At 48.4% G+C, this 24131-nt stretch overlaps 1 protein-coding gene and 1 pseudogene across 1 annotated transcript; one reads left to right on the forward strand and one right to left on the reverse strand.

Annotated features, from left to right (window-relative positions):
* Positions 1-149: 149 nt before the first annotated feature.
* On the forward strand, positions 150-3913 carry LOC147980604 (uncharacterized; annotated as a pseudogene).
* Positions 3914-10038: 6125 nt separating this feature from the next.
* On the reverse strand, positions 10039-10752 carry LOC125548778 (uncharacterized). Its single transcript, XM_048712319.2, has 2 exons — positions 10587-10752; positions 10039-10482 (listed from the first exon to the last, which is right to left on the reverse strand). Exons 1-2 carry the CDS (start codon positions 10735-10737, stop codon positions 10304-10306), a joined length of 330 nt encoding a protein of 109 aa, XP_048568276.1. The 5' UTR covers positions 10738-10752; the 3' UTR covers positions 10039-10303.
* Between the last annotated feature and the right edge of the window lie 13379 nt (positions 10753-24131).

Raw genomic sequence — 24131 nt, forward strand, 5'->3', positions numbered from 1 at the left:
CGATGACCCTAGTAAATGATTGGTAAATGTTATTACTACTGCTTACTGCTAGTAGTAGAAGTTGAATGTTACTCCTGCTTACTGGTACTAGAAGTTAAGAAAGATTTATCCTGTGAACTGTACTGCAAGGCTAGTGGCATATGCAAGGCATGAGCCATTTGCACTGGTTCTTTTCTTCTTTTCCCTCTTCAAAATGTTCACCGTTGATGATGCAGTTGAAAGGTTGGTGTGTGTGGTTTGCTTGTTTGTTTGCGGAGGGGCACTGGTCAAGTTTCTAAAAAGCTGCCACATGCCATGCCTGAATTTACGACGCTGGGCCGCAGCAGCGGCAGCTAGCTACTTGTGGAGGTCGCCCGGCCTTGCCGAGATCTTACGGCTGCTACGCCGGAAAAGCGGTCTCGCTGGAAAAGCTAGCGTCTCGCTCAGGACACAGGGGAGGCTTTTCTTGGATGCCCCTTTTCTCTCGCCGGGGCCGATAAAATGGAACGGGAGCTCGTGCGGCGTTTTGAATGCCATCTGCTGATTGGTATGGTAAAGTAAAGTGGCCGTTGGATAGGACTAATAAGATCTGATTGGCCTAGTAGCAGTACTTAACTTGAGAGATCATTCATTCATTCATTCATTCATCAATCGGTGAGTGAGAAATTATTTGTAGTAGGCCGGGGTTTCCTTGCCACACGGAGAGCCATGATTAATGGCGCCACTTTGTGCATGAGTGTGTACAAGCCGGGGATCACGACCGGTGACGCATGATTCTTGTGCAGTCGCGCTCCTCGCCCTGTCGACCGTGAGCTGTCGAAGTTCAGAGCAGATTATGCAGATGCACGAGTGATCATGTGGACGCCGATGAGAGGGCGCAAGGCGGCGAATCGGTCAATCATGTGATGTGACTGCGATGCCCCGTCGCCACTTGGAAGCTGGAGCTGTGCGTGCGCCGGGGAGGAGGAGGACGCCGCACCGGCCGCCGGCGTCGGGTTGCGCATGGACGCATACGCCTGGAGCTGGAGACGTGACGAGGAGGAGGAGGGAGGGCGCACGACCCACGTGGTGGGACGCGGCGATCTCGGCTCGTCCGCAGCCCGGCCGTGGCGGGGCCGGGGCCTCGTGACGGCCTCGTTGCGGCGCCGGGCTCCATCATTGAGCCCAGTGGTCACGTCAGAGCACACACCAGCGGGTGTCGCCCCACCCGTCCCGTCGTGCTGCCCGCCTCGCCTTTTTCACCACCGGTCTCCCGCTGCCTGCCGATCGGGTGCAGGGTGAAATTCCGGAAGCGCCGTTGTTGCGATCGATCTGCTTCCGCTGCTACGCGGTCGCCTTGGGCGTGCGGGACTGGAAAGGCCTCCCGTCGGTGAGGTGCGCCTTGGATTGGAAGGATTTCGCGGCAGTGGCGGTGCACGGACTGCTCGTGCCCTGCCCCTGCTGCGGCGGTAGTGGTGGGCCTGGTAGTGGCCTGGCCTGGTCGAGGAAGGGATTTACCGGAACCGGCGGCCCTGGGAGTAAACTGCGGCGGACACCTCTCGCAGGCCACGGGTTATTTTTCTTCTGGTGAATTATTCGTGGACGGTCAAACGGTGGCTCCGTCCTGCCTCGTAGAACCTGGGTGAAGCTTCAAGATGTTTCGGTGATTCTTATCATGCAGATGTTTTGGCTAATTGATGCTCACCGAATTCCTGCGATTCCACTTCCCCAATATGTTATGATTGACTTTATCGCTTGGACCTACCTATAACCTAGAGACTCTAGGTCCTTCCCCCTTCCCCGCCGTGCGCTACTCCGGCGCCGACGTCCACCGCGCCTCCGCGCCCCGGGCCGTGCCACTCCGGCCATCCCGGCCACCCAGATCTGTTCCCTCCCCCCCTCTGCTTCCTCGTGCGACCATGGCTGCCAGCCCCAGATCTGTTTCCTTCCAGGTCAGGCCGACGGGAGAGAGGCCGGTGGTCTCTGGGTTGGGTCTTTCGGAGGGCTCGGCTGAGTCGGACCTGCAGCCGGCGATGGACTCCGCGCCACGCCTGGAGGGCCCTGCTGCGGGCTGGGAGCGGCCTCCTCCCACCAAGAAGGAGCTCTGGCGCCTCCGTCATGGACAGGGCGGCCAGGGCGAAGATGCTGCGGCTGGGCGGCGCGTGCCTTCGCCGCCGCCGGCGGAGATGATCCCGGAGATGCGTGACAAGTGCTTTAGGTGCCTCGAGAAGGGCCACTTCCGGCGGGACTGCACCAACCAAGAGGCCTGCATCAGGTGCGGCTGGCCGGGTCATGGCTCCCGCGATTGCAAGAGGCCGCGGAGCCCCTCTTCGGCTGATGAGCTCCGGCGCGAGCGATCGCCAAGGTGGCACGCCGTTCGTCGCCCCGGGTCAGCCCAGATCACCCGGTGCCTCGTGCGGCCTTCCCTCCCCCGCCGCCTCCGCCGCTGCACCCCCCTCGCTTCGTGCTGCTGCTGAGGCGGCCTGGCCGTGTCTCGCACCCCCACGGCTCCAGGTCGCGATGGACGCGGGGGAAGGCGCGTCGGAGCTTTGTGTGGTGCGGCGCTCGCAGTCCACGGAGGACTTGGAGCGCCGGCTACGCTTCGCCATGGTCGCCTACGTTGGGGGTGCCCGAAGACGCCTCTCGCCGCAGCGGGTGCTGGAGATCTTGGCGGGGCGGCTAGACATCTCGGCGGACCAGGTCTCGGTGCATCCTTATCGGCCGGAGGACTTTTTGGTCGTCTTTGCGTCGGCTGAGCTTCGGAACAGGGTGACATTGTACCCGGCCGTGGAGTGGGAGGGCGATAGGCTGTTCTTCAGGCCATGGAACCGGCAGCGCAGGCAGTCTTCTCGACCATGGGCTTCAAGGTATGGATTGTCATGGAGGGAATTCCGCCACACGCTTGGGATCGGGAGACAGCGGAGGAGTTGTTGGGGACGACGTGCAAGGTGGACTCAGTTGCGCCGGAGTCAAGTTCAAGGGCTGATCTTTCTGCGTTCAGGCTCACTGCATGGACTGCAAACCCGGAGGAGATTCCTTCGTTACGCTGGCTGGCCATCCCGGAGCCAGGCTCGAAGATCCCACCACCATTGTTGCAGCACAAGATTCTCATCCATATCAATGCAGTGGCGGACTTCCGTGAAGCAGGGGAGCCGTGGTTCCTGGGAAGTTCTTCTGACAATGGGCAAAGTGGCTTGCCAGATTCCCCGGACGGTTTCCATGATGGAGGCGGTGGGCAGAGGCCACAGCAGCGAGTTTGGCAATTCGGTGTCAGAGATGTGCGCGGTGGTGCGCAGGGCCAGTCTTCCGGCGGTGGCGGCGGCCATGGCGTGGCAGGAAGGGCGAACGAGGGACTGGATTGGCGCCTTCCTCCCATGGCCCCCGCCCCGAAAGTTCTGCATGTGGGGCCACCAGATAGGCTTCAGGATAGGGTGGCCGTCATGGTGTCTGCTTTTGACCGCCTTTCGGGTCAGCAGGCACATGGAGAGGGGAGCGGGACGGCTCTAGAACCAATTTTGAATCTGACTGGTGCGGACAAGGGAGGACAAGTGGCTGGGACGGACGGGCGCACTCGAAAGGTGGGGCCCCGGGCGGAGGAGACAGAGCTGCGTCCAATGGAAACCGTCACGGTGTCGTTGGGGCAGGATAGACACCTGGGCTTGTCATCGGATCGGGCGGACGATGTGGTGGTTGGCGCGCGCTGCCCGAGTGATTCCCGCAGTGGCCCGCGGGCGAATGATGAAACAGGCATGGTGGCTCCCGAGGATCGAGATAGACTGGACGCCCCGGCAGCTGGCGCGACTGCGGCCTCGTGCTGGGGGTTGGGATGCAGGACGGAGCTTAGGAGGTGGGACCGGCTGGGGATCCCAACGCAGCTGTGGCGGTGTGCAACATGGCGGGCCCCGCGCCCGGATCAAATGCAGAGATGGCTACTGGTGGGTCTGGTGTAGGAAATCGAGTGGTGTTGTCTACTGGTGGGGCCGGTGATGGAAATCATGTGCATGCGCCATGCATGGAGACATGCACGTCCGGCACGTCCGGCGCGGGGCAGATCGACCAGGCGGCTGGCGCGCTCATTCTGGTGAGCAAAAAAGGGTCGCCCCAGTTACAACAGACTGCCACGGAAGCGGTTCGGGAGGTGCAGGAGATAGGGGGCGGTGCGCCTGGTACTGAGCTCTGTCTGGTGGAAGCAGAATTCGGAGGCGAGACAGAGGGGATGATAGCTCAAGAGGTTCAGGCCTACGGCAAGCTCAAGAGCTTCTGCTCTAACATCATCAAGCGGCTGCCCCCCCCCCCCCGCTTCTTCGTGAGGTTCAGGCGTCACAGCGTCGCCTCGAGGCTGAACCTTTCACGCCCAAGAGGGCCACGAGATCCTCAAAGAAGGCGACTGGAACCAAACGCTCAAAGGATGGACCGGTGGAAAATGTGCTTCTACACGCCCTCGGTTTGGTTCCAGAGGACTTGACGGGGGATGAGGGCGTCGTCAATGAGCTCAAGGCGCTCTTTGACTCGCCTCTCAGGGAGCAACACGTCCGGATCATCGCAGCACTTTTTGGCAAGACCATTCCATCGGCGGAAGAGCTAGAGGCGAGCAACTCTGTGATGATTACGGTCAACTAGATAGTTGGCTTAGGAGTTGGGGCTTGATCTCTTCATGGATCTACACCCCCAGGTGCTATGTTGGAATGTTCGAGGTTTGACCAATCTGGCAAAACGCAAGGCTGTGAGGGAGTTCGTTAGCTCGGTGAAGCCGAATTTGATTTGCTTTCAAGAAACGAAAATGGATGTAATTGACCAGTTCACTGTTATGCAATGCTTAGGGCCATCCTTTGATGGTTTTATTTACCTTCCGGCTGATGAGACGAGGTGTGGCATCCTCCTTGCGTGGAATGGCTCGGTGCTCTCGGTTGACAACTTCCTTTACAATGCTAACTTTGTCACCGGCTTGGTACACACGAGAGTTGGCGAACCGTGGTGGATCTCGGTTGTCTATGGACCACAAAGTGATGAGCTTAAGTGCCAATTCTTGGAAGACCTTGCTGCGAGGCGTGCTTCTTGCCCGGGTCCATGGATGGTGTTGGGGGACTTTAACCTAATTCTTCGAGCTTCGGAGAATAATAATAATAATCTTAACAGGGCTATGGTGAATGCTTTCCAGCAGTTCGTCGACGATCATGAGCTCAAGGAGATGTACATGCACGGACGGAAGTTCACGTGGTCCAACGAGCGTGAGGTGCCTACCCTTACCAAGATTGATAGAGTCCTGATCTTGGTGGACTGGGAGATGGAGTACCCGGATTATTTGCTGTAGGCACTTTCGACCGGGGTGTCGGACCATGCTCCTTTGCACCTGTCAACCAGTGCTAGTTTCTGCCCCAAGAAGAGGTTTCGTTTCGAGCTTTTCTGGACCAAGATGGATGGCTTTGAGGAGGCCGTGAAGGAGGCATGGGTGTGTGACCCAGGCATTGTGGACCCGTACAAGAGGCTCGACGCCCTGCTTCGTAACACATCTGTCTATCTTCAGGCATGGGGCCAGCGCAAATTGGGGAACGTGAAGCTTATGATGCGGGTCGCTACTTGGATCATCCACCGGTTGGACATCGCGCAGGAACAGAGAATGCTTCAGGCGATCGAAGCTTGGCTCAAACGCATGCTCAAGCACTTGCTGCTGGGGCTTGCGGCTCTGGAGAGGACGATCGATCGACGGAGATCAAGAATGAAATGGATCAAGGAGGGAGATGCGAACACCAAGCTTTTTCAGGCGGTGGCGAACGGACGTCGCTCCAAAAACTTCATTCCGCATATCAAGAGGGGGGTTGAGATCATCACGGACCAGGAGCGCATGGTGGATACCTTCGCGGAGGTCTATGAGCAGTTACTTGGCACTGCGTCTGCTAGAGGGCACACCCTAGACTTAAACTTCCTGGGTATCGAACCAAGGGAGCTCGGCATGCTTGAGGAGATGATCACCGAGGAGGAGGTGTGGCAAGTTATAAAAGATATGCCCGGCGACCGTGCGCCAGGTCCGGACGGATTCATAGGGGCGTTCTTCCAGCAGGCCTGGCAGATCATCAAGTCTGATGTCATGGCAGTTTTGATGAAGCTTTTTGTGGGAGACGGAAGGGGTTTTGCAAAGCTCAATAAGGCACACATCATTCTTATTCCAAAGAAATCGGATGCTGAAGAGATAGGTGATTACAGGCCGATCAGCCTCATTCATAGCATTCCCAAGCTCTTTGCGAAGGTTCTTGCAAACCGCCTGCGGAACCAAATGCAAGACATCGTGGAAGTGAACCAGTCCGGTTTCATAAAAGGCAGACATCTGCATGACAATTTCTTGTTTGTTCGTCAAGTGGCGAGGAAGATTCACATGAGGAAAGTGCCGGGCGTGTTCCTGAAGTTAGACATCTCAAGGGCTTTTGACTCGCTATCATGGCCGTTCCTCTTTGAAGTGATGAGAGCCAAGGGTTTTGGTCAAAGATGGATGAGCTGGATGATGACGCTGTTACACTCGGCTAGCACCAAGGTTGTGGTCAATGGAGTGCCAGGCAAGAGTTTTCTGCACGCTTGTGGCCTGAGGCAAGGCGACCCGATATCTCCGATGCTCTTTGTCATCGCCATGGACGTTCTGACGGCACTGTTTATCAAGGCTACGGAAATGGGTGTGCTTAGCTCTTACGCGGGCATCTCGGCAACGCAAAGGCTTTCAATCTACGCTGATGATGTGGCACTCTTCATTAAGCCATCTTGTCAGGATCTTTTGGCTGTCAGGGAGATGCTGGCTGCTTTTGGGGAAGCATCAGGTTTGAGAATCAACTACCACAAGTCTTCCGCCATTCTGATCCGTGGGGACGATGATGATAAAGCTCGGGTGGCCCAGATCTTGCAGTGTGGGATGATGGAGTTCCCTTGTCGGTACCTGGGTTTGCAGCTGGCAATTCGCAGTTTGACCCGGGCCGAGTGGCTGCCCATGCTGGACCAGGTTCGCAAGTTCGTGCCGGCCTGGCAACGTGGCCTGATTCAGCGGCCGGGACGCCTCGTCCTCGTGCAGTCGGTTGTCTCTGCTAGGCCCGTTCACCACTTGCTGATCGCGGACGCGCCGGAGTGGGTGTTCGAGGAGATGAACAAATGGATGAGATCATTTTTCTGGGCAGGCAAGGAGCGGTCGAACAGAGAACAGTGCTTAGTGGCTTGGGATAAGGTTTGCACACCGAAGCAACTTGGCGGTTTGGGCGTTAGAAATCTGAAGGCACACGCCCTTGCTCTCCGAGTTAGGTGGGAGTGGTTAAGGAGAACTGATCCTAGACGGCCTTGGCAGGGGCTGTCGATGATCGAAGATGCCAACGCACGAGCTGTGTTCGATTCGATGGTCCAAATCACGGTTGACAGAGGAGATGGGGTCCTTTTCTGGCGTGATAGATGGTTGCATGGCTTCCGGATTGCCGACATCGCGCCGCTTCTGTTGGCCACGGTGCAAACCCGGGTGGTCAACAGTCACACCGTGCAACAAGCCCTCACGAGAGAGACATGGAAGGAGGACTGTAACATCACCGCCTCGTTTACGGCCCAGATCCAGTGCATGCACCTCTGCCACGTGATCAACACGGTGCAAAGAGATATGAACGCGTCGGACGTGTTTGCCTGGCCGGCTTCGTCTACGGCGAGCTACTCGGCCAAGTCGGTCTACGACCACCTTTGCTCCAACGTCCCCAGATCGCCGACGGGGCATGCACTTGGCGGAGCTACGCACCGTTGAAATGCAAACTATTTATCTGGCTCGCGTTGCAGTACAGGGTGTGGACCTCAGACAGACGGGCAAGACATGGACTTCAGGACCTCCCGTCGCCTTGTTACACATGCATGCAGGACGAGGACAACGTGGATCATATTCTGGCCAGATGTACCTTTGCACAGGAAGTGTGGCACCGGATCTTTGACCAGCTAGGGATCAATATCCTAGGAACGACACGCCACGATACCTTCGCTGCCTGGTGACTTCGAGAGAGGAAGAAGTTTGGGGGAGCAGATAGACGTGGTTTCAACACCCTGGTTAGTGCAGTTGCTTGGACCCTCTGGAAGCAAAGGAATGCCAAGGTTTTCAACAGGCTTGAGCAGCAAAGACCGGCGCACCTCATTCCTACCCTTGTTCCGGATGAGATCGCGGAGTGGCGCTCGATCGGGCTAGGTGTAGGTGGTTTACATAGATTTGTGAGGAGCTAGTCCATGTATGTGTGGAGTTGGCTGTGTGTGACCTCCGTCTCCGTATGTTCGCATCGGGACGGACTTTTTGTACATAATACTCTTTTCTTCTATAAAGCTATGGTACGCCATTGGCGTACTCTCGAAAAAAAAAGCTTCAAGATAGATAGGATCTGTCCTTGAAGGCGATTCTATCGTCGACACGAAATGGCCCGCAGACATTATTGTGCTTTTCATCTCTGTGCCACGTTTGTACGTTTAGCCACGCATGAATGAAAGCTTTGCCATGTACTAGGCCCGTGGCATCATAAACGCATCAACTTCAATTCAAGTTCGAATTTGGTTGGGGCATTGGGGGGTTACTTTCTGATATGGTCAAGGAGGTGTGGGAGAAGCCGGTTGCCGAGTATACCCCTTTCAAGGATTCGTTCGATTAATCAGTTATCTTGTTGATTAAACCCAACTTGTAGGGTCACCGAGTAGATAATAAAGTGACAAATCGGCTGATTAATTGATTAGATGTTCAATTAAGAAAATACCTGATTCATGAAGGCATACTACGGGTATTCTTAAAAAGGAGAAGTTTCATCTTTCATTTACTATTGATGAATTAGAACCTTTGGCAGAGGTCAGACCACTATCTGAGCATGAAGTCGAGACCAAGAGTCAATCAAATGCACAAATAGCTCACATGCTGCGTGAAGATGAGCTCAAATGATACCAACATTCTAACTCGCAATTTATCCCGAAAGGTGATTCAAATACTAGTTATTTCCATGGTGCCGCTGATGGTAGACACCGGAAGATACTTATTCATTCACTACAATAGGAGGAGGGCACGGTTGAGGGGCATTAGCAACTTACATCTTACATCACTAATTATTATAAAATTTTGTTCAAAGCCCCAGAAGAAGGAAACTTCTCGATGGATGACTCCTGAACAGATGACATCCTCAGGTCTGATGAGGAAAATAACCTTCTAACAACTCCAATTCCAAGAAGGAAATCAGAACTTGTGGGAAGTCATCAAACCAGATCTCCTAGATTTGTTTGACTACCTGCATGCTAGCGACATGTTCCCGGTCTTCAGATCCTGTCCCGATAAATTTGGGATTGTTCGGACATAGGCCAGGGCGAAATCCCTGCTCGGTTTGTTGATGCTGGCAAAGGCGATACGTGAGGGTGCCGCCCCCTTCTTGGAGGTGTTGCCACGACCTTTCTCTGTGCTCCTCTTCGAGTACCAGGGAAAAACCTCAGGTCCAGTTCTTCAAATCAGATGGCGGTGACCCGGTTCTTCGGATAGGACGGCGGCGATGTCAGCGTCGTTCCCCTTCATAGAGGCGTTGTCACGACCTTTCTCCGTGCCCCTATTCGAGCACCGGGGAAAACACCCGACCCGGTTCTTCGGATAGGATGGCGGCGAGGTTCTTCGGATAGGATGGTGGCGATGTCATCGTCGTTCCCCTTCATGAAGGCGTTGTCACGACCTTTCTCCGTGCCCCTCTTCGAGCACCGGGGAAAATCCCAGGTTCGATATTTTGGATCAGATGACAGTGATGTCAGCATCGCTCCCTTTCATGAAGGTTTCGTCTTGCTTGTGGCATGCCCGGTGATGGATTTTCGAGACTTGGGACATCATTTCGGTTCAGGTTGCTTCTCTTGGTCACGGTAGTTTAGCTATGTGTTGTAGCTTATGTTTGAACCGAGTATGTCATGTATCTCTACTCCGGACACCATGTTTACATCATCTTTGGTTGTGCCGTGTGATGTGTCCCCTTTGTTCACGTGCTAACTTCTTCTACCAACAAAAAGATATGCAAGCTTTGCATATTCACGAAGCATGGACCATGCCAGAAATAACAATTGAATCAGAGAGGGTGGTTCAAACATGCCAAATCTTTGAGATCAAGTTTTTATCATGTAAACCAATACGTACTTGTGTTTTGCCATTATAAAATAAACAACAATGCGGGCCAAAAGGGCGGGGATGCCTCAAACCATACTTCAAGTTTTAACGCACACATAGCTAAGCCGTAACTTGATACAACGTCGCAGGCTGAAGCTGCTCAAGTGGAGGTGCTCAACTGACGACCGACGGACGAGGAGACGAGGCGCCTGCCTGCCTAGTAGCAACACCAATCCGATCCTAGTGGCAGTGTGGAGACAGGCACTCGCAGACCGGCCAGAAGTAGCCCCCGTTGCACTGGCCATCGTTCTTGCCGAGGGCATGGCAGGCAGCTCTGCACCCCCCGGGCTTCACGCAGATGCCGTACCCCATGTCCGTGCTCCAGCACTCGCCGCCCCCCTGAGCCCTCGCCACCCCGCCTGCAAGCAATCACACAGCCAAAACAATGAAAATTGAAAGAAACGTGCACGCGCCACGGGAAGCACATCGCCTGTCGACGGTGGCCGAGGGAGGCGGCGCTCACTTGAAATGGCGAGGAGCAGCACGAGAAGCGCGCAGCGCAGGGCATTCCTCCTCCAAGCCTCCATGGCAGGAACAGGAGAATGTACACAACAACTGTCCTGTTTGGGCCTCCTTGGTTGGTGAGGCTCCTCCTTATTTTGGTCAATTGGCATTCGTCGGAGGAGCTACGGTCTGCATATATATCGAGGTCCTAAGGCTTGGAGAGAGAATAGGAGGCTCAAAGAACTCGAGGTCAAGCGGGTAAGCCGGGCCATTTCAAGGATAGTCAACACAAACATGTCCCTCCCTAGATTTGGTGCAAACATGTCCCTAAATAGGAGGCTATGTTTGTGCCGTTTCTCCCAAGCTAGCTATTTTAAGAACTTCCTAATTGCTTCGTCCGAATTACTACAAAGAAGCGATTACCATTTGATTATTAGATTGCGTGCTCTGTTCTGATCACAATGAAGACCACAAGCTTTGCTTTACATAATTTGCACTGAAATTAGTGCCTGAAAGAGCATCAAAGTACATATCGACATAGTATATACCCTCACATTTTAGCTAAATGCAAGTCGCCTGAAAATTGATTTTGGGTCATTCGACTTTTTGCCGTAGATTTTGGCTTTCATATTCGTGCTCTGTTTTTTTCTGGTTTGTTCTTTGAGTTGTTTTGGGCTGGTGTTTTTGACGGATCACATATTTGGGTCAGTTGATTTGCTAGTGGGCTGTCCCTTTGTTCTCTTTTTCTTGTTTTTTTTGTTTTTATGCCTATTTGCATTTGTTTTTTTGTGTTCCTTTATTAGTTTTATTATTTGGGTATTTTTGGGATGTTGGGCAGCACAAATGTATACACACAAATACCATGCAATATCTGGGAAAATTACACTATTATATGATTATTGTTTGCATACTAAAAAAGGTGCAATTTTAGTGCATACAAGTTTCTTTTTTTAACAATCTTTCTTCTTAAAGAGTCATACTAATGCCATTAATTCATTCCTCGCAATAAAAACTTATTTTTTTAATTTGTTTTTGTTATTATTTCAATTTCTTCTTCTTAAAGGGTAATACCAAACCTAGCAATTCATTCTTTCCAGTACAAAACAATTTTTTGATTTTCTTCTTCTTAAAGGGTATTACCAATGCCACGAAACCATTCTTCCCTAGCAAGCTCATTATTTTGATTTTGTTTTAGATTTTATTTGTTTAAATTTCTATTTCTTCTTAAAGGATAATACCAATGCTACTAATTCGTTCTTCCCTAGAAAACCTCATTACTTCCCTAAAAAAACCTCCTTACATTGATTTTTTTCTTTCTTCTTAAATGGTAACACCAATGCCACTAATTTATTCTTTCCTAGAAAACTTCACTATTTTTATTTTTAGTTATTATTTCATTTTCTTTGTTCTTAAACGGGCATACCAGTGCCACTAATTCATCCATTCTTAAAGATAACTCGTTATTTGCATTTTGTTTTAATTTTTACTTCATTTGCTACTTCCTTAGTGGTAATACCAGTGCCACTAATTCATTCCTACTTAGGAAAGTTCCCTTTTTGTGAAAATTCCACTATTATATACTTATTCTTGCATATTATAAAAAACACAATTTGTATGTAAATTGTGTGCAATTTTTGTCATTATTTATTTTATTACGTTTCAATTTATTTCTTCTTCAAGGGTAATACCAATGCCCCCAATTCAGCTATATATTATATGTTTATTCTTGCATATTAAAACAAAGAGCAATTTTTATGTAAGTTGTGTGCAAATATTGTCATTATTTGTTTTAGTTTTTATTTCAATTTATTTCTTCTTCAAGAGTACTACCAATACTACTAATTCCACGATTATATGTTTATTCTCGTATATTATAACAAAGTGCAACTTCTGTATAAATGTTGTCATTATTTGTTTTCAGTTTTATTTCATTTTTTATTCTTAGGGTAATATGAATGCCACTAATGGATTGCTTCTTAGAAAGCTTCTTTTTTGCAAAAAGTTCAACTATTATATGTGTATTCTTGCATATTTTTAAAAAGCACAAATTCGGTGTAATTTGAGTGCAAATTTTGTCATTTTTTTGAGTTATTAGTTTTTCAACTTTTTATCTTCTTCTTAAAGGAATATCAATGCCACAAATTCATTCTTCCTTATAAAACTTTATTTTTTATTTTAGTGGCATTAGTTCCTTCGTTGGATGTGTAATGTTTTATCTTTACTTTAAGGGTAATACCCATGCCATTAATTCATTCCTTATTATATTTTTTTTGCAAAATTTATATGCTTATTCTTGCATATTATAAGCTACAATTTATGTGAAAATACATTTGTATTGTGCTTGTTGTTGCCTCAGTCAAGACCTATCGAGTTAATGGGTTTGTATTGTGCTTAATCTTGTGTTATGGACCTAAAATGAAATCTATATGTTGACCATTCTTGCAACTTTTCAGTTAGCTGGAATCTTTTTTAGTTATGGTCGGTTTCATCGTTTGGCTTGGAGTATGATAGCAGCAAGCCATGCCCGGATGGCGGCGTTCGCGTCGGAAGCACCAGGCGTGTGTATGGGCAGTGTATGGCAAAGTGTGCGTGCGTGTGTGCGTGCTTGTGGTGTGCGTGGCGTGGTGGTCGGTGGCGTGGGTTAGCTAGCGAGTTAGTTAGCAGGCTGTTAGCATCAACCGGTGGAGCTGGCCGGGTCGCACGCACAGCCGGGCTGATCGCTTGCATGCAGGAGATAGTTTGCGCGTTTGTTGCCAGCGGCCACGGTGAGCGCGTGGTGCGCGTGGGTAACGTGGGAGCTGCGCTGCCGTGGGATTACAAAAGGGCCTGGCCTCGAGTGTGTGTTGTAACTGGGGGAGATGTAGTTGCCAAACCATGTAGCCAGTGGGTTCAGCTCGAGTACGTGCTCGAGGGAAAAGACGTTGTACGTGCAGCGGGTGGAGTTCGGGCTCCAGGAAAAACACCACCATGTCATCTCTGTGCTCGTGTTCTTCTCCACCTCCTTCTTCTTCGTTGGTTCGTGCCACGTTAAGTGAGGGCGAGCTAGAGAGACGGAGCTACGGCAACAACATTTGGTATCATGAGCTTGGTGTCTTGGGCATGCTTGCCGTGCCGGAGGCGTGGCAGCGATGGCGGCGCTCGCCGGCGGCTGCGCGACGGAACTTCGGGCCGTGTGTCGGCCCATGGAGGTGGGCGGCGCTGTGGCTGTCATGGCGCGTGGCGGAGGCGGCGGGCGGTGACGTCGTACGTGCGGCGACCGCGGAGGCCACCGAGGCGCTGCGTGGTGGCGCGGCAGCGCAACACGGCGCGGCGGCATGGAGGCCGCGGCAGTGCAGGGCAAATATGCCGCGGCGGCGAGCCGGGCACGACCGGTGCGTGTTATGGGTGCGCACCGGACGCGTCGGGCGCGTCGGGACAGCGGGCGTGGACTGTGTCGAGGCGCTGGACCTGGTTGCGCAGATCGTGTACGTGCGCGGTGGGAGCGTGGGCCGGGAGCGCGGAGACGTGGGGAGTGCGCGCGAAGGGCACGGCGGTTGCGGAGACGAGGAGGTCGCGAAGGACCTGCGTGGTGGCGCAGAGGTCGCGACGGCTCGGGGCGACAACCGTGGAAGGTGCGTGGCACGGAGACGCGGCGTGGCGGCGCACGGGACTGCGGGCTGCTGCAGCAGCAGCGAGCGGAGGCTTGTGACGGAGACGCGGCTGAGGCGTACATGACGGCGCGATGTCGACGATGAGCCTGACACGTGTAAGGATCATGGCTTGGGACGTGAATAATAGCAGCAAGCCATGCCCGGATGGCGGCATTCGCGTCGGAAGCACCAGGCGTGTGTATGGGCAGTGTATGGCAAAGTGTGCGTGCGTGTGTGCGTGCTTGTGGTGTGCATGGCGTGGTGGTCGGTGGCGTGGGTTAGCTAGCGAGTTAGTTAGCAGGCTGTTAGCATCAACCGGTGGAGCTGGCCGGGTCGCACGCACAGCCGGGCTGATCGCTTGCATGCAGGAGGTAGTTTGCGCGTTTGTTGCTAGCGGCCACGGTGAGCGCGTGGTGCGCGTGGGTAACGTGGGAGCTGCGCTGCCGTGGGATTACAAAAGGGCCTGGCCTCGAGTGTGTGTTGTAACTGGGGGAGATGTAGTTGCCAAACCATGTAGCCAGTGGGTTCAGCTCGAGTACGTGCTCGAGGGAAAAGACGTTGTACGTGCAGCGGGTGGAGTTCGGGCTCCAGGAAAAACACCACCATGTCATCTCTGTGCTCGTGTTCTTCTCCACCTCCTTCTTCTTCGTTGGTTCGTGCCACGTTAAGTGAGGGCGAGCTAGAGAGACGGAGCTACGGCAACAACATTTGGTATCATGAGCTTGGTGTCTTGGGCATGCTTGCCGTGCCGGAGGCGTGGCAGCGATGGCGGCGCTCGCCGGCGGCTGCGCGACGGAACTTCGGGCCGTGTGTCGGCCCATGGAGGTGGGCGGCGCTGTGGCTGTCATGGCGCGTGGCGGAGGCGGCGGGCGGTGACGTCGTACGTGCGGCGACCGCGGAGGCCACCGAGGCGCTGCGTGGTGGCGCGGCAGCGCAACACGGCGCGGCGGCATGGAGGCCGCGGCAGTGCAGGGCAAATATGCCGCGGCGGCGAGCCGGGCACGACCGGTGCGTGTTATGGGTGCGCACCGGACGCGTCGGGCGCGTCGGGACAACGGGCGTGGACCGTGTCGAGGCGCTGGACCTGGTTGCGCAGATCGCGTACGTGCGCGGTGGGAGCGCGGGCCGGGAGCGCGGAGACGTGGGGAGTGCGCGCGAAGGGCACGGCGGTTGCGGAGACGAGGAGGTCGCGAAGGACCTGCGTGGTGGCGCAGAGGTCTCGACGGCTCGGGGCGACAACCGTGGAAGGTGCGTGGCACGGAGACGCGGCGTGGCGGCGCACGGGACTGCGGGCTGCTGCAGCAGCAGCGAGCGGAGGCTTGTGACGGAGACGCAGCTGAGGCGTACATGACGGCGCGATGTCGACGACGAGCCTGACACGTGCAAGGATCATGGCTTGGGACGTGAATAATAGCAGCAAGCCATGCCCGGATGGCGGCATTCGCGTCGGAAGCACCAGGCGTGTGTATGGGCAGTGTATGGCTAAGTAAGCGTGCGTGTGTGCGTGCTTGTGGTGTGCGTGGCGTGGTGGTCGGTGGCGTGGGTTAGCTAGCGAGTTAGTTAGCAGGCTGTTAGCATCAACCGGTGGAGCTGGCCGGGTCGCACGCACAGCCGGGCTGATCGCTTGCATGCAGGAGGTAGTTTGCGCGTTTGTTGCCAGCGGCCACGGTGAGCGCGTGGTGCGCGTGGGTAACGTGGGAGCTGCGCTGCCGTGGGATTACAAAAGGGCCTGGCCTCGAGTGTGTGTTGTAACTGGGGGAGATGTAGTTGCCAAACCATGTAGCCAGTGGGTTCAGCTTGAGTACGTGCTCGAGGGAAAAGACGTTGTACGTGCAGCGGGTGGAGTTCGGGCTCCAGGAAAAACAGCACCATGTCATCTCTGTGCTCGTGTTCTTCTCCACCTCCTTCTTCGTTGGTTCGTGCCACGGTAAGTGAGGGCGAGCTAGAGAGACGGAGCTACGGCAACAACATTTGGTATCATGAGCTTGGTGTCTTGGGCGTGCTTGCCGTGCCGGAGGCGTGGCAGCGATGGCGGCACTCACCGGCGGCTGCGCGATGGAACTCCGGACTGTGTGTCGGCCCATGGAGGTGGGCGACGCTGTGGCTGTCATGGCGCGTGGCGGAGGCGGCGGGCGGTGACGTCGTACGTGCGGCGACCGCGGAGGCCGCCGAGGCGCTGCGTGGTGGCGCGGCAGCGCAACACGGCGCGGCGGTATGGAGGCCGCGGCAGTGCAGGGCAAATATGCCACGGCGGCAAGCCGGGCACGACCGGTGCGTGTTATGGGTGCGCACCGGACGCGTCGGGACAGCGGGTGTGGACCGTGTCGAGGCGCTGGATCTGGTTGCGCAGATCGCGTACGTGCGCGGCGGGAGCACGGGCCGGGAGCGCGGAGACGTGGGGAGTGCGCGCGAAGGGCACGGCGGTTGCGGAGACGAGGAGGTCGCGAAGGACCTGCGTGGTGGCGCAGAGGTCGCGACGGCTCGGGGCGATAACCGTGGAAGGTGCGTGGCACGGAGACGCGGCGTGGCGGCGCATGGGACTGCGGGCTGCTGCAGCAGCAGCGAGCGGAGGCTTGTGACGGAGACGCAGCGGAGACGTACATGACGGCGCGACGTTGACGACGAGCCTGAACGTGCAAGGATCATGGCTTGGGACGTGAATAATAGCAGCAAGCCATACCCGGATGGCGGCGTTCGCATCGGAAGCACCAGGCGTGTGTATGGGCAGTGTATGGCAAAATGTGCGTACGTGTGTGCGTGCTTGTGGTGTGCGTGGCGTGGTGGTCGGTGGCGTGGTTAGCTAGCGAGTTAGTTAGCAGGCTGTTAGCATCAACCGGTGGAGCTGGTCAGGTCGCACGCATAGCCGGGCTGATCGCTTGCATGCAGGAGGTAGTTTGCGCGTTTGTTGCCAGCGGCCACGGTGAGCGCGTGGTGCGCGTGGGTAACGTAGAAACTGCGCTGCCGTGGGATTACAAAAGGGCCTGGCCTCGAGTGTGTGTTGTAACTGAGGGAGATGTAGTTGCCAAACCATGTAGTCAGTAGGTTCAGCTTGAGTACGTGCTCAAGGGAAAAGACGCTGTACGTGTGGCGGGTGGAGTTCGGGCTCCAGGAAAAACACCATCATGTCATCTCTGTGCTCGTGTTCTTCTCCACCTCCTTCTTTTTCGTTGGTTCGTGCCATGGTAAATGAGGACGAGCTAGAGAGACGGAGCTACGGCAACAACAGAGTAGCCCACCTACCAAACATTGTATCCGGTGTGTGATTCAAGTAGACATAAAAATCACCGAGCTCTTGCTGATCTACGCTTGAAACAAGTATCGACCCCATGCATGAATGCCAATGTCTAGCGCACCATGTGCCACAGCTAGGGCATGAAGTGAGCAACTAGTAGTACATAGAAACCGTGGGAGGAAGGATACGAAAGAGACTAGAATTATTCAGTCAATCAGAGTGTACATATATACTGACCTACGCACACGCAGGTGCAGCCATGATCTAACTAGTACCAGAGCTAACACACTAAACCGGCGCATGCAATAATGACATGAGAACAGGCGAAGTAGTTACAAAGAGATGGAGCTACGGGAGCTATTCATGTCGGAGCAACAGACCAAGGTGACGTGCTCCAACAGAAACGATCGAGTAGGAATCTGCAAGCAAATCGACTAATAGAACTTTTTGGTCAGTCGACTGAACCAAAAACAAAATCCAGTCAACTTGCATGTAGGTTGTCCTCTCTGTTTTGTTATAACCAACCATACAATAATCAAGAGTAATTCATACAATCCTTTGCAAGAGCAGTTGTTACACAACATGGGAAACTACTCACTAATAAAACATAAGATTTGGGACAAAAACAAAATTAGCTATACCATGGACTACACTATTTGTATCCACTTTAATATATGTAAATCGCATGGAAATTTATTTTGGGTCAGTCGGAATTTTTGTTCGTTGATTCCTGCTTTGAGATTTTTGCTACTCCCTCCGTCTACTAATAAAAGGCTACTTCACATTTTCTGTCTAATTTTGACCATTAATTATACCAAGAAAATGTGAGTTATATGCCATAAAAAAGTATGCCATGGATGCACATTTGAAAGAACTCTTCGGTAATATTTTTTTATGACATACAACCCATATTTTCTTGACCAAAATTATAAGTCAAAGTTTGACATAAAAATGAAGTGGCCTTGTATATAAAAATGCTGGGAGTACCTTTTTCCCTGGGCTGTTAGAGTAGTTTTGGGCTATTTTTGTTGATTGGCCACAAGTTGGGTTCCGTCAATTCCTTAACGGGCCGAAGCCCATTACTTGTGTGACCAAACCCTTCCGTCCCGCCTTTTTTCCTTCTTCTGTTTATATGTGTTTTTGGACTTTTGCCTTTCTTTATTATTTGATTTTCTCCTTTTATCTTTTGTGGGTATTTTTTGGATGCTGGGTGAGTGTAAATGTATACACACAAATAATATAAAATACATGCAAAAACTACACTTATAAGATTATGCTTCGCATACTACAAAGAAGTGCAATTTCAATGCAAAGTTATGTGCAAGTTTTTTTAAGAATATTTTTTCTTGCTTCTTAAAGGGTAATATCAATGGCACTAATTCATTGTTCCTCATAAAACTTCATTATTTTTATTTGATTTTGTTTTAGTTTTTATTTTATTTACTTTTCTTTTTAGAGTAGTACCAATGTCACTCATTCATTCCTTCTTCATAAATTCCGTTTTAAGAAAATACCACTATTATATGCTTATTCTTGTATATTTTTTAAAAATATAATATTTTTGTTGTATATTGTGGGCAATAAAATTCATTGGTTTTTATTTTTTTATTTATTTAAAAGGGTAATACCAATGCCACTAATGCATTTCCTTAGAAAACCTCATTACTTTGATTTTTCATTTTTTAGTTTTCTTTTTTAGGTAATACCAAAGCCATTAATTCAGTCTTTCTTAGAAAATTTCGTATTTTGATTTTGTTTTGGTTTTTTATTTTCTTACTCCTTAAAGGGGAATACCAAAGATACTAATTCTTTCTTTCTTAGAAAACTTTATTATTTTGATTTTTTAGTGCCCTTGAAAATAATGAAGTTTTCTAAGAAAGAATGAATTAATGGTTTTGGTATTACCCTTTAAGAAGAAAGGAAATATTAAAAACTGAAACTAAATCAAAATAATAAGGTTAACAATGAATTAGTGGCATTGTTATTACCCTTTAAGAAGAAAGAAAATAAAAGGATCAAAAAAATGAAACAGAGTCACACAATATACAAAAAATATTTTTTAAATATACAAGAATAAGGACATAATAGTTGTATTTTGTAAAATAAAATTTCCTAAGAAGGACTGAATGAGTGGCATTGGTACTTCCCCTGAAAACAAAAGTAACTAAAATAAAAAATAAAACAAAGTTAAATCAAAATAATGAAATTTTTATAAGGAACAATGAATTAGTGCCATTGATATTACCCTTTAAGAAGAAGAAAAAAAATGGAAAACTATAAAAAAACTTCCACACAACTTTGCATTGAAAGTTGCACTTCTTTGTACTATGCAAAGAATAATCTTATAATAGTGCAATTTTTGCATATATTTTATAGTATTTGTGTGTGTACATTTGCACTCACCCAACATCCCAAAAATAGCCACAAAAGATAAGAATGAAATACCAAATAATAAAGAAAACCAAAAACAGGTATAAACATAAGAATGAAAAAAGGAGGGAGGGAAGTGCTGGGTCACACAGGTGATGGGCTTCAACCCGTTAAGGAATTGACTCGCCCAAACTTGTGGCCAGTCGAAAAAACCAGCCCAAAACTACTCACAGAGCATACCAGGAAAAAAGGTACTCCTTCATTTTTTATATACAAGGCCACTTCATTTTTCATGTCAAGCTTTGAAATATTATTTGGTCAAGAAAATATGAGTTGTATGTCACAAAAAATACATTATCAAAAAGTTCTTTCAAATGTGCATCCAGTGGCATACTTATTATGGCATATAACTCGGATTTTGTTGGTAAATTTAATGGTTAAAATTAGACATAAAGCTTGAAGTCACCTTTTATTAGTAGATGGAGGGAGTGACACAAATCACAAAGTAGGAATCAACGAACAAAAATGCCGACTGACCCAAAATCAATTTTCAGGCAATTTACATACACTAAAGTGGATACAAATAGTTTTATTCATGGTATAGCTAATTAGTTTTTGTCCCAAATCTTATGGTTTAGTAGTGGGTAGTGTCCCATGGTGTGTAACGATTGCTCTTGCAAATGATTGTGTGAACTATTCTTGATTATTGTATGGTTGGTTATAAGAATACATAGGGGGCATGCAATCCGTTGCTCCAATGTGAATAGCTCACGTAGCTCCATCTCTCTATAATTACTTCTCCTGTTCTCATGCGTCATTATGGCGTGTGCAGGTTTAGTGAGCTACCTTTGGTAATTGACGGAATAATTCCAATCTCTTTCGTGTCCTTCCGTCCCATAGTTTCTATGTACTACTAGTTGCTCACTTCATCACCCACTTCTAGCACCTGGTGTACTAGACATTGGCATTCATGCATAGGGTCGATACTTGTTTAGATCAACAAGAGCTCGGTGATTTTTATGTCTACCTGAATCACATACCAGATACAATCTTTGGTAGGTGGCTTCTTGAAGCCAAACGAGGAAACCGACCAGAACTAAAAATATTCAGGTAACTGAAAAGTTGCAAAAATGGTCAACATATAGATTTCATTTTAGGTCCATAACACAAGATTAAGCACAATACAAACCCGTTAACTCGATAGCTCTTGGACCGAAGCAACAACAAAGCACAAGACAAATACGTTTACACATAAATTGCGGCTTATAATATGCGAGAATAGGCTATAACAGTGGAATTTTCGCAATAAAAGTTTTATAAAAAGGAATGAATTAATGGCATTGGTATTACCATTAAAGGAAAAAGAAAAAATACACATAGTTTACACATCCAACGAAAGAACTAATGCCACTAAAATAAAATAATAATAAGAATGGATTAGTGGCATTGATATTAACCTTTAAGGAGAAGATTTCTTTCTAAAAATGAATAACTAAAACAAAATTTGCACAAATTTTACACAGAATTTGTGCTTTTTAAAAATATGCAAGAATACACATATATTAGTGGAACATTTTGCAAAAAAGAAGCTTTCTAAGAAGCAATGCATTACTGGTAGCCGTATTACCCTTAAAGAATAACAAAAATGAAATAAAACCAAAAACAAATAATGACAAAATTCACACAAAAGTTGCGCTTTGTTATAATATGCGAGAATAAACATAAAAAATAGTGCAATTAGTAGCATTGGTGGTACCCTTAAAGAAGAAATTAATTTTAAATAAAAACTAAAACAAATAATGACAAAATTTGCACCCAACTTACATAATAATTAACCTTTGTTTTAATATGCAAGAATAAACATATAATAGTTGAATTCGAGGCACCGGTATTACCCTAAAGAAGAAGGAAAATGAAATAAAACTAAAAAAATCAAAATAATGAAGTTTTCAACGAAAGAATGAATTAGTGGCATTGGTATTACCCTTTAAGAAGAAAGAAAATAAATAAATTATGAAAATTTTGAACACAATTTACGCACAAATATTATTTTTTTATAATATGCAATAATAAGTATATAATAGTGGATTTTGTTTTTGCAAAAAAGGAATTTTCCTAAGTAGGAATGAATTAGTGCCATTGGTATTACCATTAAGGAAGAAAGGAAATGATTTTTTTAAAGTAATGAGTTTTTTTAAGAGCGAATGAATTACTGGCACTGGTATTACCCTTTAAGAGCAAAGGAAATGAAATACTAATAATTAAAACAAGATAAAAAATAGTGAGGTTTTCTAGGAAAAAATGAATTAGTGCCATTGGTGTTACCCTTTAAGAAGAAAGAAAGAAAAACTAAAACAAAATAAAAAATCAAAGTAATGTGGTTTTCTAGGGAAGAATGAATTATTGGCATTGCTATTACCCTCTAGGAAGAAATAAAAATTTAAAACACAAAAAATAAAAATAATGAGATTTTCTATGGAAAAATTAATTAGTGTCATTGGTATTACCCTTTGAGAAGAAATAAAATAAAATATCAATATAAAAAATATTTTTCTAGGAAAGAAAGAATTAGTTGGTTTGGTATTACCCTTTAAGAAGAAATTGCAATAATAACAAAAGGCAGATTAAATTAATGAGGGAAGAATGAGTTAGTGTCATCGGTATTGCCCTTTAAGAATAAAAGTAAATAAATAAACTCCTTAAAAATCATTGAAATATTTTGCACACAATATACACAAAAGTTGTGCTTTTTAAAACTATGCAAGAATACACATATGGAATGAAATAGTGGCATTGGTATTACCCTTAAAGAAAAATGAAAATGAAATGATAACTAAAACAAAAATAAAATAATGAATTTTTATAAGGAATGAAATAGTCTCACTGGTATTACACTTTAAGACAAAAGATAATAAAAAAGAAACTTGCACACACATACAACTTTGGACGAAAATTGCATCTTTTTTTGGTATGCAAACAATAATCATATAATAGTGTAATTTTCCCACCTATTGCATAGTATTTGTGTGTATACATTTGTACTCAACCAGCATCCCAAAAATACCAAAATAATAAACAACTAATAATGGAACACAAAAAATAAAAGCAAATATGCATAAAAACAGGAAAACAGAAAAAGAGAACAAAGAGAGAGAGAGAGAGAGAGAGAGAGAGAGAGAGAGAGAGAGAGAGCTGGACTGCACAGGAAATGGGCTTCGGTCCCCTAGCAAATTGACGGACCCAAATATCTGATCAGTCAAAGAACAAACCAAGAAAACAGAGCACGAATCTCAAAGCGGAGATCTACGGCAAAAAAAATCAAATGACCCAAATCAATTTTCAGGTGACTTACATTTAGCTAAAATGAAAAAAGAGAGATCCTTTGGCCACAAAAGCAGTTTGTATTGTATGTATAAGGAAGAGTATATGCATTTATCCATATAAACACAAGTTATACCAGTCATATATAGACCACCGTGAATATCCATGACATAAGAATTTTTTATCTACAAACAGTTGAGCATAAATAAGAGCACAACAAAGCGCCATCTCAGTCAATTATTTATATTTCTTTGTCGCTCTGGTTTGAGTTGGAGGAATGGAAATTACATTAAGGACAATCACTCGATAAAGATATAATCTAGACCATATAATACTCCCTCCGTTCCAAAATAGATGACTCAACTTTGTACTAACTTTGGAACGGAGGGGGAGGTTGTGTATTCCGAAGAAGGAAGGGGGATTGGGTTTTAGAGACTTGCACAATTTTAATCTTGCTATGTTAGCAAAACAGTGTTGGCGACTAATCCAAAACCCGGATTCTTTGTGTGCGCAAGTTCTGAGGGCAAAATATTACCCAGATGGTGACATATTGAAAGCTGGACCCAACAAAGGCTTTTCTTATACTTGGCAGAGTATTGTCGCAGGTATTCAGACTTTTAAGCGGGGTTGCATTTGGCGTGTTGGAAGTGGAGCTCAAATTGATATCTGGCATAATCCATGGATTCCATCAAGTGTCACAAGGAAAGTAATCACGAATAGGGGTGCAACAATGCTTTCAAAGGTTGATGAGTTAATAAACCCGTACACAGGCCAGTGGGATGAGGATCTAATTCATGATGTGTTCTCTCCTGTTGATGTTCATAGGATATTACAAATCCCCTTGAATTATCACTTGACGGAAGACTTTGTGGCTTGGAACTATACACGATCAGGCACGTTTTCCGTGCGATCGGCTTATCATAAGGAGTTTGAACATCAACATGGGGCACAGTGGGTGCGAGCTGATGGGCAAGGTACAGAAAATATAAACTCAGTTTGGAAGGATATGTGG

This window comes from Triticum urartu, chromosome 3A (genome assembly GCF_056163025.1).
Source record: "Triticum urartu cultivar PI428250 chromosome 3A, HENAU_Tu73, whole genome shotgun sequence".
NCBI classification, from domain to species: Eukaryota; Viridiplantae; Streptophyta; class Magnoliopsida; order Poales; family Poaceae; genus Triticum; species Triticum urartu.